The sequence below is a fragment of the Typopeltis vanoorti genome, chromosome 7 (genome assembly GCF_054136105.1).
Source record: "Typopeltis vanoorti isolate ZY-2024b chromosome 7, IOZ_Tvanoo_1.0, whole genome shotgun sequence".
In the NCBI taxonomy this organism is placed as follows: domain Eukaryota; kingdom Metazoa; phylum Arthropoda; class Arachnida; order Uropygi; family Thelyphonidae; genus Typopeltis; species Typopeltis vanoorti.
Genome location: NC_143555.1, coordinates 131,920,267 through 131,936,003, shown reverse-complemented (window position 1 = coordinate 131,936,003; position 15,737 = coordinate 131,920,267). Strand labels below are relative to the sequence as shown.

Genomic DNA, 15,737 nt, shown 5'->3' with positions numbered 1-15,737 from the left:
AGTTACAAAATGATTTCTTTCAGTTGCTATTGAATGTTCTAAACACTTCACCAAGTCACCAGGTTGTCTTCTTGTAGTGGGAATTTTTCTAATGCTAGTTTAGGATGTTATACAGGTTGTAGATGGGTCCTCCACATTCTTGAAATGGTGAGGCCATCATTTTTGTTGAGATTTGGGTTGTGTTTGAGCATTTCACAAGACTCTTTAAATTTTCTCTCAAACCAGGTTTTGGTGCAGTGTAGGGACTTGGTATTTTTCCAGTCAATTCTATGGTATGTTTGGAGTGCATGGTCAGAAAGGCCTGTTTTACCGAAGTGGAGGTATTTGATGTGTCGTTTGTGTTCGTCTTGTCTGATTGGGATAGTTCGCCCTGTTTCCCCTATGTATGGTATGTTACATGTGCAGTGTATTTTGTATACCCCTGGGTGTGCTAGGTGTGGAAGAGGATCTTTAGAGGAACTGAGTAGGTGTCTTAGCTTATTTGGGGGTTTAAAGGTGGTTTTAATGTTGTATTTGCGAAGTGTTCTGTCTATTTTTTCAGAAATGCCTCTAACATAAGGAATGGCAATAGCATTCTTGAAATCTTTTTTGTTCTTACTGGTGTCTTTATGGAGGATCTTGTGAATAGTTTTTTTATTGTATCCATTTTTGATAAATGTTTGGTTGATGATTTTGTATTCTTGGTTTAGAGCCTGTTCATTTGAACAGATAGTTAGGGCTCTGTTTTTAAGGGTGTTATGACACCTAATTTTTGTGTTGGGTGGTGGTAAGAATTTTTGTGTATGTATTGGCCTGTGTGTGTAGGTTTGCGGTAAACTGAGAAGGAGAGACAGCCAGAGGGAAGACGTGTGACAAGTGTGTCTAGGAAAGGAAGAGAGTCGTTTTTTTCCATTTCAATGGTGAATTGGATACGTTTGTGTTGATTGTTTAGGTGGCTAAGGAATGTATTTAGAGCTTCGCGGCCATGGGGCCAAATGGCGAAAATATCGTCGACGTATCTGAGCCAGATTTTGGGCTTTAGACATGCTGTCTCTAGAGCCCGTTGCTCAAAGTCTTCCATATAAAAGTTAGCTATTGGGGGAGAAAGTGGTGAGCCCATGGCTGTACCTTCTTTTTGAAGGTAAAAATTGTTTTGCCATACGAAATATCCGGAGCGGAGTACGTGGGCAAAAAGGGCCGTGATGTCATGTGGAAATATGTTCTGTAGGAGCAAGATCGTGTCATTGATTGGGACATTGGTGAAAAGGGAAGTTATGTCAAAGCTGACTAATAAATCTTGGTCGGTGAGTGTAATGTTTTTGATTTTACTGATGAAATGTGTATTTTTTATGTAGGAAGGGGACTGACCTACAAATTCCTTGAGTGTGGCATCATAAAGTGGCGTCATACCAGTTCCTTGAGTGTGACGTCAAACCAACATCATAAGGAGCAACCAATCGCCCGCAAACAATGTTAGGAGCCACCAACCACCATCGGATCAATGCTCGGTTATCAACCTATCGAACCACGTTCTCACCGAAGGTGAACTCTCGTTGCTAAAGAAAGGTTTGAACTACGCCATTGCTCCGAGGTAAGTGAACAAACTTGATATCGCGTATCGAGAGAGGTTTACGATCCCTCCCCACCATTCTGGCTGATAAAATACGAATGGAAACATCGTGTATACTAAATTCTAACAAAAAACTAAACGCCAACATAAACAAAACCGAAAATCTAGCCCTTGAATCCTTAAAAAAATAACCAGTATATTATAATAACGAAAGCCGATAAAGGCAATTCCACCGTCCTGTTAGACCGTACGACATACATAGAAAAAATGTACCAGTTAATATACCCGAAGAAACGACAAAAAAATTAATACCTCAGTATGCCCATGCGCCGAGAATTTATGGCCTGCCAAAAATACACAAATCTGGCACACCACTTCGCCCAATCGTTGAAGGAATTGACAGCCCAAATTATCACTTAGCAAAAAATTAGCTGCCACACTCAAGGAATTGGTAGGTCAGTCCCCTTCCTACATAAAAAATACACAACATTTCATCAGTAAAATCAAAAACATTACACTCACCGACCAAGATTTATTAGTCAGCTTTGACATAACTTCCCTTTTCACCAATGTCCCAATGAGTGACACGATCTTGCTCCTACAGAACATATTTCCACATGACATCACGGCCCTTTTTGCCCACGTACTCCGCTCCGGATATTTCGTATGGCAAAACAATTTTTACCTTCAAAAAGAAGGTACGGCCATGGGCTCACCACTTTCTCCCCCAATAGCTAACTTTTATATGGAAGACTTTGAGCAACGGGCTCTAGAGACAGCATGTCTAAAGCCCAAAATCTGGCTCAGATACGTCGACGATATTTTCGCCATTTGGCCCCATGGCCGCGAAGCTCTAAATACATTCCTTAGCCACCTAAACAATCAACACAAACGTATCCAATTCACCATTGAAATGGAAAAAAACGACTCTCTTCCTTTCCTAGACACACTTGTCACACGTCTTCCCTCTGGCTGTCTCTCCTTCTCAGTTTACCGCAAACCTACACACACAGGCCAATACATACACAAAAATTCTTACCACCACCCAACACAAAAATTAGGTGTCATAACACCCTTAAAAACAGAGCCCTAACTATCTGTTCAAATGAACAGGCTCTAAACCAAGAATACAAAATCATCAACCAAACATTTATCAAAAATGGATACAATAAAAAAACTATTCACAAGATCCTCCATAAAGACACCAGTAAGAACAAAAAAGATTTCAAGAATGCTATTGCCATTCCTTATGTTAGAGGCATTTCTGAAAAAATAGACAGAACACTTCGCAAATACAACATTAAAACCACCTTTAAACCCCCAAATAAGCTAAGACACCTACTCAGTTCCTCTAAAGATCCTCTTCCACACCTAGCACACCCAGGGGTATACAAAATACACTGCACATGTAACATACCATACATAGGGGAAACAGGGCGAACTATCCCAATCAGACAAGACGAACACAAACGACACATTAAATACCTCCACTTCGGTAAAACAGGCCTTTCTGATCAGGCACTCCAAACATACCATAGAATTGACTGGAAAAATACCAAGTCCCTACACCGCACCAAAACCTGGTTTGAGAGAAAATTTAAAGAGTCTTGTGAAATGCTCAAACACAACCCAAATCTCAACAAAAATGATGGCCTCACCATTTCAAGAATGTGGAGGACCCATCTACAACCTGTATAACATCCTAAACTAGCATTAGAAAAATTCCCACTACAAGAAGACAACCTGGTGACTTGGTGAAGTGTTTAGAACATTCAATAGCAACTGAAAGAAATCATTTTGTAACTATCCAGAATATTAATACATGAGGACTAACAGGTTATTGTAGTTGCATTTATCTATTTATAATATATATATATATATATTTTTTTTTTTATCACTAGAGGTCAGGCTAGAAAAAAGATTTATTAACTATGTAGATTTAGTTTACTGGTATAGAAAGCATGAGCATGTAGCTTGGTTCTGCATACAGTTGTATTCTTCCGATGATGACATCGATATAGAGGTTGAAACATCAAGTTTTATTTTATTTGTAATTGATAAAATAATCTGTTCAACACGTGTGTTTTTGAGTCCCTAAATCTACAAATATGAACCCTGAAGGTAGTATTCATGATTGTAATCCATGTGTGTTTACGGGGCCAGTTTGCCTGCTTGCGGGATGAAAAACACCAGATAAACTGGTGAGAAAATCCCTGCTGTCCATGCCCAAGACCGGCTAACTTGGCTATGGCTGAGGAAATCCTTAAGCTCCTCATGTCATCGATGGGAATTGAACCTAGGACACTCTTTCCCAGGCATATGGTTGTGAAGCGCAAAGCTACTAGGCTAACCGCGTGGACATCAAATTTGGTATAGAGTATGTCTAGGAATCCAAACTAACGTTTTGAGTTCCTAGAAATAGAGAGGAATATAAAGACGTGGATTTTATTTTTGGTACTGCACTGTGTAAGTATCTTCAGTTACCTAACTAGCATATTGATTTCTAACTTCAGTCAGATATGTGTATTATATTAAATGACCACCAAATTTGCACCCAGCTTCTTCTGATAATACAGTATAATGGTTTTCTTTGATCTTTCTACACAGAGAGGGATGTGATCTTCCTAAATTGTTGAGATTTTATCTGATCAGAAAGAGTTAAAATATATACATTCAGCAAATAATTATTTTGAAGGTGGAGGGATTTACATCATCTGGTAGTAAAGTCAGTTTTGCTATAATGAACAGTCATATCTCATTGTAATAAACACCATTATAACAACAGACTACTGAAAAGTCCAAGCTGAAGCTCAATAAGTACAATTCTGTGCTAAAGGGAATTCACTATAGAACACTATCCACTGTAACAAACCAGAACTCATGGTCACTAGGAGTTGGATATAGTAACAGTCAGCTGTATAATGAATTTTTTTAATTTTTGTTGTGTGCAGTAGTGAACTTAGAAGTGCACTGTTGCTATAAGGACCTGATCCAAAATTTTGAAGTGATTATTATAGTTATGTTTTTATAGTCATATTCACTATACTGGCCATTAACCATTGCAGTTGTGTTTTATTTTATTTTATACAGAATTTTATTCGTATATAAAAGACTTAACAGTGCCTAGCATACTAGTTGTAAAATATTAACATGGAATATTATTGTTTAGGATTAATGGAAAAGGCAGTATTTTATGCTGAATATCAATCTATTAGTTCCACTGGTCAATCAGGTAAGCTATTGGATCTTATTGTCAATTTAACCTTAAAAATAATTAAAATGTTTTGTTTTTTTTGCACATGCACACAAAGTCTTGTGTTGGCTGATTTGCTGTGAATCATTCCTAGATATGATTCTCATCATGGAATAGGTGACAAACTATATATCTAGATTGTTACTAAATCATACAGAGCTTGGAATTTCATAATTAATAACATCAATGTGACATATAAACAACATGTCACATTGTTTATGTAGCATGAAGAGTTAATTCTAAATCAAATGCATTTCATGCAAGTGTTAGGTTACATAATGAGACAGATGCACTTGGAATGCATATGGGCTTTTTCTAAGATTGTGACAGAACTTGTAGCTTTGATTTCATTTCAATCATTTTCTGGTATGTACTCTTAAGGGAAAGGTAGGGATGGTCACCAGATATTTTGAATTCCAAAAATATCTCATGATTAATTTCTCATTACCATCATTCTGTTATTTGATAGTTCACTGATTTGATCAGCTCTTTTTTTAAGTATGCATAATTTCATCAACCCACCCATATTTTGGTCTTCCTCTTTTCCTGATATTTTTTGCTTTTAATCTTGCATTGTTTTTAAATGATCATATTATTTTAAATTTGTTCTACATACACATTTTTGTATTCTAATGACAACATCCTTTCTGTTATCTTCATTTTTAATGTTTTGACTATTCATGACATCTGTTCCCCTCTGATTTGCCTTAGAACTTATGTGTTTGTGGTTCCAGTATCTGAGCAATGTTTTTTTTTTTTTTAAGTTTTTTCCTGACCTAATTCTCATATTCATAAGTTAACATAGATTTAAATAACTCATATCCTGCTCACTAAGTATTTTCATTGATTTCTGTCTTACAACATACAATTTATTTAGCTAACTGTTTCAAACAAGCTACAAGGCTGCTGTACCCATTTATTATATCTGTCAGAAATTTCAGTTACTCTTTTGTGCATATTGTGTTTTGCAGATTATGCATCATATCACTGATCACTGCTCTACACTCTCCTTCCTGGAGGCCTCAGGAACTTGCACTTACTTTCAAATAGTGCTGTTGATTAGTTAACTGAAATTCCAATCTGTATATAGTTTTGCTGTTTAATTTCTTGTATTTTTATTCATATGTTAAATAAATAAAAATAAACTAACTCATGACCATAACTTGTTTATTCTACTCGTATTGTCATTTTTCATATCATTTTGCTATCTTCACTAAAAATTGTACTTGAATAGCAAAAATTTTGTTTTATAGATCACAAATTATAACTATAAAACAACTTAAACCAAATTAAATAATTTGATTAAAGTTGTGTTTATTTTATTTATTTTTGAGGATAACATAATCTTCATAGAGCTTAATATCCACCTGAATAAGCTTAATTCATCATAATCAAATTCCCAATATTGTATTCAGGGAGTGAATAGGATATTACAATAGCACTACATGAAAAGGTTAGATCATTACTAACTTCCTATCAACAATATTCCTCCAAATTAATCTGTTATTTGTCAAGACTATAATATATTTTCAGATCTTATATTTCAGTCTTCTCAACACATCCCACTATATCAATCCACCGAAACTTGAGTATTACTTGGGGTATTTTTCATGCTATTCTGGCAAAAAGCACTTATTTTACTAACCTTTCTTCTTCCATTCTGTTTAGGTGACCAAAGCACCTAAGATTAACTCTTCTAACACATTTCTGAATGCTAGCAACATCAAATGTTTTCAGAATGTCTTCATTTTGAATATGATATTGGCATTCATGCCACCTGTTCATCATCTCCATAATCTTTCTCAGAGCTTACATATCTCTGATCTCCAGTCTTTGATCAGGTGTTTTATTTCTGACCCAGCTCTTAAATTCATGAGTTAACATTGGTTAGAACACTGTCTTGTATACAGTCAGTTTAGTGTTTTGATTAATTTCTCTCTTATTCCATATAAATTTATTTAGTTGATTTTTATATTTATTTATTCCTACTGCACTAGCTTTGCTAATTCTGTTGTCTATTTCCATATTTAATTTGTCAACTTTGCTAAAAATTGTACCTAAATAGATATTGTTCTGTAGGTTCTCCATTCAGGATACAGTTGATGATTTCATTGTATTTGTCTTATCACTGATGATTTTCATACCAAATTTACTACAGCAGTTATTCAATTTACTTGGGGGACTTCAGACTTGTACTGCATTTTTTTAGGAGTGCCACATCATCTGCATACAGTAAAAAGCTGAGATTAACATCACAAATTTTGATGTCACTTTTAATACCATATTCTTTCATAATGTGATCCATATAAAATAACAGTGGAGATAATGTACATCCTTGACTCACACCTGATTTAATATCAAACCATGTTCTTGTCCCTCCTTCAATTGTAACTGCTGCTTAAAAACTTAGACTATATATTGTTTGCTATAATGTCATTGTGTATATAATATATAACAGCAGCATTCTGGACATTTTTCTCTTGGCACCTTGTCATATGCCTTTTCCACATCTACAAAACTTAAATACAGATCCTTGTTATATTCCCCTTACTTAAAAACTGTTTCCTTAAAGTAAAAATCTGATCATGACACCTATTTGGCCTGCACCTAGCTTGTTCTTTCACAAGCTTCTCTTCTATAATTTTCTTAACTTTTGCTCAGGTATACTTGCATAAATTTTATCAGGAACACTCAGTAAAGAAATTCCTCTAATTCTTTATTTTCCTTTTTATAGATGGGTACTATGATGAACTTCAGATGATTAGAGTACAACTCTAATCATCTGAAGTTCATCATAGTACTCACTGTATATGCCTTCTGATTGCAGTAGCCACTGTAAAACTTCATCATCAAATTCCTGTTATGTACCCTCAAGGGGTGTACAGGATGTGATAGTACTACATGAAAAATTTACATTATTACTAACTTCCTATCTACAATTTTCCTCCAAATCAGTCTGTTACTTTTCAAGACTCCAACATTATCAGATCTTATATTTCTATTGTCTAAGGCACTTTGTACCGTATCAATCCACCTATATCTTGGTCTTCCTCTGGGTCATTTTGCTGCCAACCTGGCAGAGAACACTTGTTTTGCTAATCTTTCCTCGCTCATTCTATTTAAGTGATCATACCAACTGAGATTAGCTCTGCTAACGCATTCCTGGATGCTGAAAATATCAAGTTCATTCCTAATATCCTCGTTTTTAATATGATATTGCCATTGATGCCATCTATAATTCAGGACTCTCATATCTGCGGTCTCTAGTCTTTGGTCAAGTGTTTTACTTCTGACCCATCTCTCAGATCCATAAGTTAAAACTGGTTTGAACACTGTCTTGTATACAACTAATTCAGTGTTCCGACTAATTTTTAGCAGTATTAACCCATTAATATCTTGGTCTCTGTGTCTTTTTCCTGCCAATCTGGCAGAGAACATTTGCCTTTCTAATCCTTCCTCTCCCATTCTGTTTAGGTGACCATACCACCTGAGATTAGCTCTGCTAATACATTCCTGGATGCTAGCAATGTCAAGTTCATTCCTAATATCCTCGTTTTTAATATGATATTGCTACTGATGATATCTGTTCAAGCCACTAATCTTTCTCATGACTCTCTCTCATATCTGTGGTCTCTAGTCTTTGGTGAAGTGTTAAAATTGGTTTGAACACTATCTTGTATATACAGCTAATTTAGTATTTTGACTAATTTCTCTCTTATTCCATATAAATGTATTCAATTGATTTCCTACCATACTAGCTTTGTTGATTCTGTTGTCTATTTCCATTTTCAATTTACCATCTTCATTAAAAATTGTGGCTAAGTAGCTGAAATGTTTTTCTTGTTCTGTAGGTTCTCCATTCACCACACAATTGATATTTTCAATGTTTCTGCCTGTTTTCATTGTCTTTGACTTGCTATTGCTGACCTTCATACCTAATCTATTACAACAGTTGTTCAATTTAGTCAGGCTTGAATCTTCCAGACTTGTACCAGATTTATTAAAAAGTATAACATCATCTGCATTAAGCAGTGACCTGAGATTAACCATCTCCAATTTTGATATCAGGTTTAATACCACTTTCCTTCATAATGTGATCCATATTATTAATTACACTTAAAATTACTATTATTAATTATATATATGTTAATTAATATTATATATTATATATATATATTAATTAATTATATATTAATTATATATTATTAATTAAACTTAAAATTACAATTGGCATGGTTTTGAAATGTCTTTCTGTATTACTTTATTTAGAAATACCCACACTATTATTGTATAATAAACAAATACATTTGCCATTATGATTGATAATGCAAGGTGCATATCTGATCTGACAGTACATGCTAATTGTTATAATAAATTTAGTTTAATCCTTTATCCAAGTGTGAGCAAACAAAGTTTGTGCCTGAAAATATCTTTAGGACTGATAAGGAGAGGTATTGCACCAAGAGTAGGTGGTACAATACCATGGGAACTCGTAGCAAAGGTGGACCAAGCTATCATCTCTCCTTGTCTCAGTATCTACCACCATGCAAAGCACATCTCCTTGCGGACATGTATACTGCTATGCATTAAGGGAAGGGCCACTACCCAGACCAGTTTCGACCTTTACTGAGGTCTCGTCAATGGGAGGCAGACCCAGCAGTGGTGACACCAAGACAGAAGCAATGGAGAGGTTATATTTACCTATATGAGTTGCCAACAGCTGTACTATCTTATTATTAAATTACTCTGGATTTAGAGAAAGATTTTGGAAGTTAATTTTGCACTTGGTTAGACTATAATAAATTTAGTTTAATCCTTTATCCAAGTGTGAGCAAACAAAGTTTGCGCCTGAAAATATCTTCAGGACTGATAAGGAGAGGTATTGCACCACCAGGAGTAGGTGGTACAATAAGGTAGTACACTTGTTGACAACTCGTATAGGTAAATATGACCTCTCCATTGCTTCTGTCTTGGTGTCACTACTACAGGGTCTGCTTCCCACTGACGAGACCTCAATAAAGGTCAAAACCGGTCTGGGTAGTGGCCCTTCCCTTAATGCATAGAAGTACACATGTCCTCAAGGAGATGTGCTTTTGCTTGCTGGGAGATACTGAGACAAGGAGAGATGAGAGCTTGGTCCACCTTTGCTACGAATTCCCATGGTATTGTACCACTTACTCTTGGTGGTGTAATACATCTCCTTATCAGTCCTGACAATATTTTCAGGTGCAAACTTTATTTCCTCACACTTGGATAAAGGATTAAACTAAATTTATTATAGTCTAACCAAGTGCAAAATTAACTTTCAACATGCTAATTGTTAACATGAATATTCTTTTTGTATTCATTTTTTATTTTTATTTTTTATGATATTTTATATTAATTCATATGTGACAAAAATGTTATAAAAGGGAGGTAAATAAAATAATGTTGAAATTGAAAGGGGTGCTTAAGGGTCACAGCTGTATAACTGAGAGGAGACCTCCACATAGCCTTTAAAGGAAGGCGGAGAACTGACCAGGGCTTCTGACCTAATGTCCAATCCTCACCTTCTCGTGGTGCACCCTCTTGGCTATCTACCTGGATATTGAACGAATGAGGATAGACTGGCAATTTAGGGTTTAGCCGATCAAATTGTATTCTCATTGGCAACGAATATACAAAATAATGATACAACATGATAAAATTTCATGCTGGCTGGGGCATTGCCCAGTTAAACAAACCCCCATTGTTTTCGCCAGGGAACCAGGGTGAACAGTGAAAAGTCCGCTACTAGAACAAATCTGAAAGCACACCCCAACTCAACATAACCAGAGTTAAGGATCGGTACTATCAACATAAGAAGCCTGAATTGCAAAGAAATGGAGCTCGCTAAGGAATTAGATAAGTACCAAATCGACATAATAGGGGTGACTGAAACAAAAAAGACAAAAACTGGTGAGATCTTTCTGAGCAATAAATACAAAATGTTGTATTCAGGAAATGACAATCAAGGAAAAGAGGGAGTAGCCATAGTATTCAACACAAAATACGAGGCTAATCTTCTTGAATGGCACAAATTAAGTAAAGTAAAGTCTCAAGTAGAGTGGTGTGGGCTAATATCAGAATGGGAAATTGGTCAATGAGACTTATAGTCCAACAGACGGTTCTACTAAGGTAGAAGTGGAGGAATTTTTTGATGCTTTAGAAAACGCAACTGACACAATGAAAAAGGAAAAGTTGGTCCTTGTTGGGTATCTAAATAGCAGAGTAGGAAATGATTGTCAGACATACAAAAATATTTTGGGAAAATTTGGAGAAAAGAGCAAAGCTAATAATAATGGCAAATGCCTGTTGGATTTCTGCTCAGGACATGGACTGGTTATTACTAACACTATGTTCCAACATAAAAATTTGCACAAATTCACATGGAGAGAAGAAGCAAGGAATAAGAAAAGACTCATTGACTATGTTATTGTTGATAGTGATGTTTTCTCCCTGGTGCAGGACACCAGAATGTACAGGGGATTTGAAATTGTAAGTGAACACTATTTATTCTTGAGCAGAATAAAATTGAATTTCATATTGAAAAGAATAACATGTAAGAAAGTTTTAAAGCGAATAAAAGCAGAACAGCTCTCAGATGTGAACTGTATACTTAAATACACAAAGATTATTGAAGAAAAAATGAAAGAGTTTGAGAACAGGAACCAAGCCTTGAAGAAAACCCTGATTGATTCAGCCAGAGACCCATGTGGTGAGGTTGTCTGCAAGGATAGAAAAGTCAGAACTCCATGGTGGACACAGGAAGTTAAAAAGGAAGTGAAGGAAAAGAAGAAAGCATATCAAAAGTTCCTGACAAATAAGTCAGCTTTTGCTCTTCGAGAATACAGAGACAAATGTACTTATGCGACACACTGTCATGGGAGGACTTTGGCAAGAACATAGAAAATAAATATCAAGAAGGTGGTAAGATATTCTGGTGGTTGTTGAAGAGGTTTAGGAATGGAGGAAAGAGTGCTGTAAAAGGAGTTAGAGGTGATAAAGGTGACATGAAAATGGGAGAAAAAGTTATCCTTGAAGTATGGAGTAATTACTTTGAAAAATTGCTAAATAAAACATGCAGTGATAGCACAGTGGTAAAAAACACTCAACAGGCATAGAGTCAGGAATACATATCCATACTTGAAGTAAAAGAGCCATCAAAGGCTTGAAATGTGGAAAGACAGCAGGAGTAGATGATATTCGACTAGAAATGCTTACGTATAGTGGTATAAAAGTCTTACAATGGCTGTGCTGCATAGTTCAAAAGCCTGGACATAGGGATGAATTCCCGATGATTGGAGTACAGTGCTCATAGTACCCATATATGAAAAGTGGAAATAAAACTGAATGTGAGAATCACAGAGGTATTTCCCTACTGGAGTGTTCCTGGCAAGATCTATGCAAGTATACTTGAAAAACAGTTGAGAAGAATTGTGGAAGAAAAGCTTGGTGAAGAACAAGCTGGATTCAGGCCAAATAGAGGCTGTCAGGATCAGATCTTCACTTTACGACAAATAGTTGAGAAAGCATTTGAATATAACAAAGATCTGTATTTAAGTTTTGTCGATCTGGAAAAGGCATATGACAAGGTGTCAAGAGAGAAGCTATACAATATGCTATATGGTGTCAGTGGGGCATTATAACAAGCAATACTTAGTCTTCATTTGAGTTGTAAGTCAGCAGTTAGAATTGAAGGAAGTACAGGAAGATGGTTTAATTGTTATATCTAGTGTGAGACAAGGATGTACATTATCCTCTCTGTTATTCATTATCTATATGGATCACATTTTGAAGGAAAGTGATATTAAACACAATATCAGAATTGGAGGTGTTAATGTCAGCTCTTTGCTTTATGCAGATGATGTTATACTTCTAAATAAATCCGCTTCAAGTTTGCAAGATTCCCTGACTAAATTGAATAACTGTTGTAATAGATATGGTATGAAGGTCAGCATTAAAAAGACAAAGACAATGAAAATATGTTGAATTGTTGAAAATGTCAACTGTGTTGTGAACGGGGAACCTGTGGAAGAAGTAAAACATTTCAGCTACTTAGGCACGATTTTTAGTGAAGATGGTAAATTAAATATGGACAAATTGACAACAGAATCAACAAAGCTATTATGGTAGGAAGGTCAATTGAATAAATTCATATGGAATAAGAGAGAAATTATTTGGAACACTAAATTAGCTTTATAAAAGACAGTGTTCAAACCAGTTTTAACTTATGGATCTGAGAGCTGGGTCAGAAGTAAAACACTTGACCAAAGACTAGAGACCACAGATATGAGAGTCCTGAGAAAGATTATAGGCATGAACAGATGGCATCAATGGCAATATCATATTAAAAATGAGGATATTAGAAAAGAACTTGACATTGTCAGCATCCAGGAATGTGTTAGCAGAGCTAATCTCAGATGGTATGGTCACTTAAATAGAATGGGCGAGGAAAGATTAGCAAAACAAGTGTTCTCTGCCAGGTTGGCAGGAAAACGACCCACAGGAAGACCAAGATATAGGTGGATTGATATGGTACAAAGTGCCTTAGACGATAGAAATATAAGGTCTGATAATGTCGGAGTCTTGACAAGTAACAGACTGATTTGGAGGAAAATTGTAGATAGGAAGTTGGTAATGATGTAAATTTTTCATGTAGTACTATCATATCCTGTACATCCCTTGAGGGTACATGTCAGTAATTTGATGATGATGATGATAAAATTTGAAATCTCATTTTTCTTAAAAACAACTAATCGTAGAATTTCTAAGCCTAAAATGAGAGAAAAAATGCCTGTGTCATGAGTCCTCCATAATTTTCAAATTTTATGTTGTGCTCTTCATATTAAAATGGTTGCTTACCTCTGCAAGATGTGCTTTACATTTATCCAAAATACTAAGGAAAGAGGTCTGGAGCTTGCTGCACCTTTACTACGAGTTGCTCATAAGGCACTACTTGCTGTTCGAATATCATCTACTCCAGCTGCCTTTCCACATTTCAGGCTTTGATTCTTTTTTCTACTTCAAGTATGGATATGTATTATCTATTGCATGCCAGACTATGTTATTGTCGAAAAGTATTTTCGACATTAAAATAGTTCGAGACTTTTCTTGTTTCTTGCTTCTTCTCTCCATGTGAATTTGTGCACATTTTTATGTTGGAAAATTGTGTTCGTAATAACCAGTCCATGTCCTGAGCAGAAATCCAACAGGTATTTGCCATTATTATTAGCTTTGCTCTTTTCTCCAAATTTTCCCAAAATATTTTTGTATGTCTGACAATCATTTCCTGCTCTGCTGTTTAGATCCCACCCCATCCTTGTCCTTTCAAGATGGGTTGAGTTCCCTAATTATGAGTTTTAGGCAACTAGTGTAAGTAGCTTGCCATTCCTCTACTGCATTGCCTAAGCACAGTATCTATGCATGTAGATCTGTGTGTTAATGGGGTTTATTTGCCTGTTTTGATGGATGATAAACCTGAGTTTCCAGGGGGGGAGGAACCCTCCACCTCTGTATGAGACAGACTTACTGACCATTTGATTGAAAACAATTTATAAAGGTTCCTCACATCACAGATGTTAGTCGAACCTGAGTCTTTTCAACCAAAATTAAACTAAACACATTCAGTCTGTTCGATTAATTTCAGCAATCAGTTGACTTTATACTTGGCCTCTTCCATTTACAAAGCAGGACACAACACAAGTGATGAACATTAATCAGCTTAAGAGTGAGAGAAGTGATTGGAGCAGATTGTGTCAACAGCTCAGCTTCTTAATTAATCAGAGGCTCGATCAGGACAACTGGCATAAATTGCTATTGTTCTCTTAGAACTATAAATTGTTGAAATACAGCACAATATACAGTATTGTCAAAATTAAATTCAAAGTTATGAAATTTGCATTGATATCAGCACATCTTGTGTTTGAAAGATTATATATCTTTCATCAAAACTATTCTCTTCTCATTTAGAATGTTTGATTTTAAGGGTACAGTCTGCACATATTTAGTTCATTATAAAGATTTTGGGTAAGTGACATTAAGTTAACATAAGTTTTGAAATTTAAACATTAATTCTGCATTTTAATTTTTGTAATTTCAAACTGTTCTATTTCTTTCTTATGTCTTCCATTATTGTTTGCATTTGTACTTTTTCATGTTTCACTCCTGCCAATTTATGTTTTCTGTCATATGATGCCCTACAGTTTCTTTTGTTTATGTATGTAGCATTCATACATTAACATTATTCTGTCAACAGTTGTATACTTTTCCACCATTTCTTTTGTTCTGTTGTTTGTAAATCATTTCCTAGAACATTCAATTTTCTGCCACTTTTGCTTCAGTTTGCTGGACTTTTCCATGGTTTCTTTTAGTGTATCATTTGTTGTGGTGTCTGTGTACTGTATTTTGATCCTACTTAAACAGAGCTGGATATATTCATAATAAGGTACAGTTATAGATTGCATTGTTTGTGTGACTGTGTACAATCACATTTGTTGTTTCTATTTTCTGTTTCTCTTGGGAAACATCCAGTAAATCATATTGATCAAGAAAGCATTAATTGTGAAATTTAAATAAGATTAGTCAATTTTCTTAGCATTTGATATTTTTGTGTGTTTGATTCACAGATTGAACACCCTAATTTTTGACTCCAGTAAAGGCAATTTAAAAATAATATAGAAAATAAAATAATAAAAAGGCTTGACCCATTAATTTTAAATTTTCCTGTGCTGGAGTTTTATTATTATTTTTAAGGTATGAATGTGTGAGTAGTGTCATCATTCTGTACAGCTGTTTGTTTTCCTTATATTGGATGTGTGTGTGTGTGTGTGTGTGTGTGTGTGTGTGTATTATTTTATATATTCTCCGCAAAGTGTGATACGCTTGTTATAATGCTGCTGCATTATTTGCAATCCT

The 15,737-nt window shown here is 35.3% G+C and overlaps 1 protein-coding gene across 2 annotated transcripts in view; it reads left to right on the top strand.

The window, feature by feature from the left end:
- Positions 1 to 15,737, top strand: part of LOC150105074 (Golgi-pH regulating cation channel) — a 450,265-nt gene that overhangs the window by 228,732 nt on the left and 205,796 nt on the right. For both annotated transcript variants that reach the window (XM_090395474.1, XM_090395473.1), the window contains exon 12: positions 4,719 to 4,781. In XM_090395474.1, the coding sequence (XP_090251600.1) occupies positions 4,719 to 4,781 (63 nt within the window). The remainder of the gene's footprint in view (positions 1 to 4,718; positions 4,782 to 15,737) is intronic.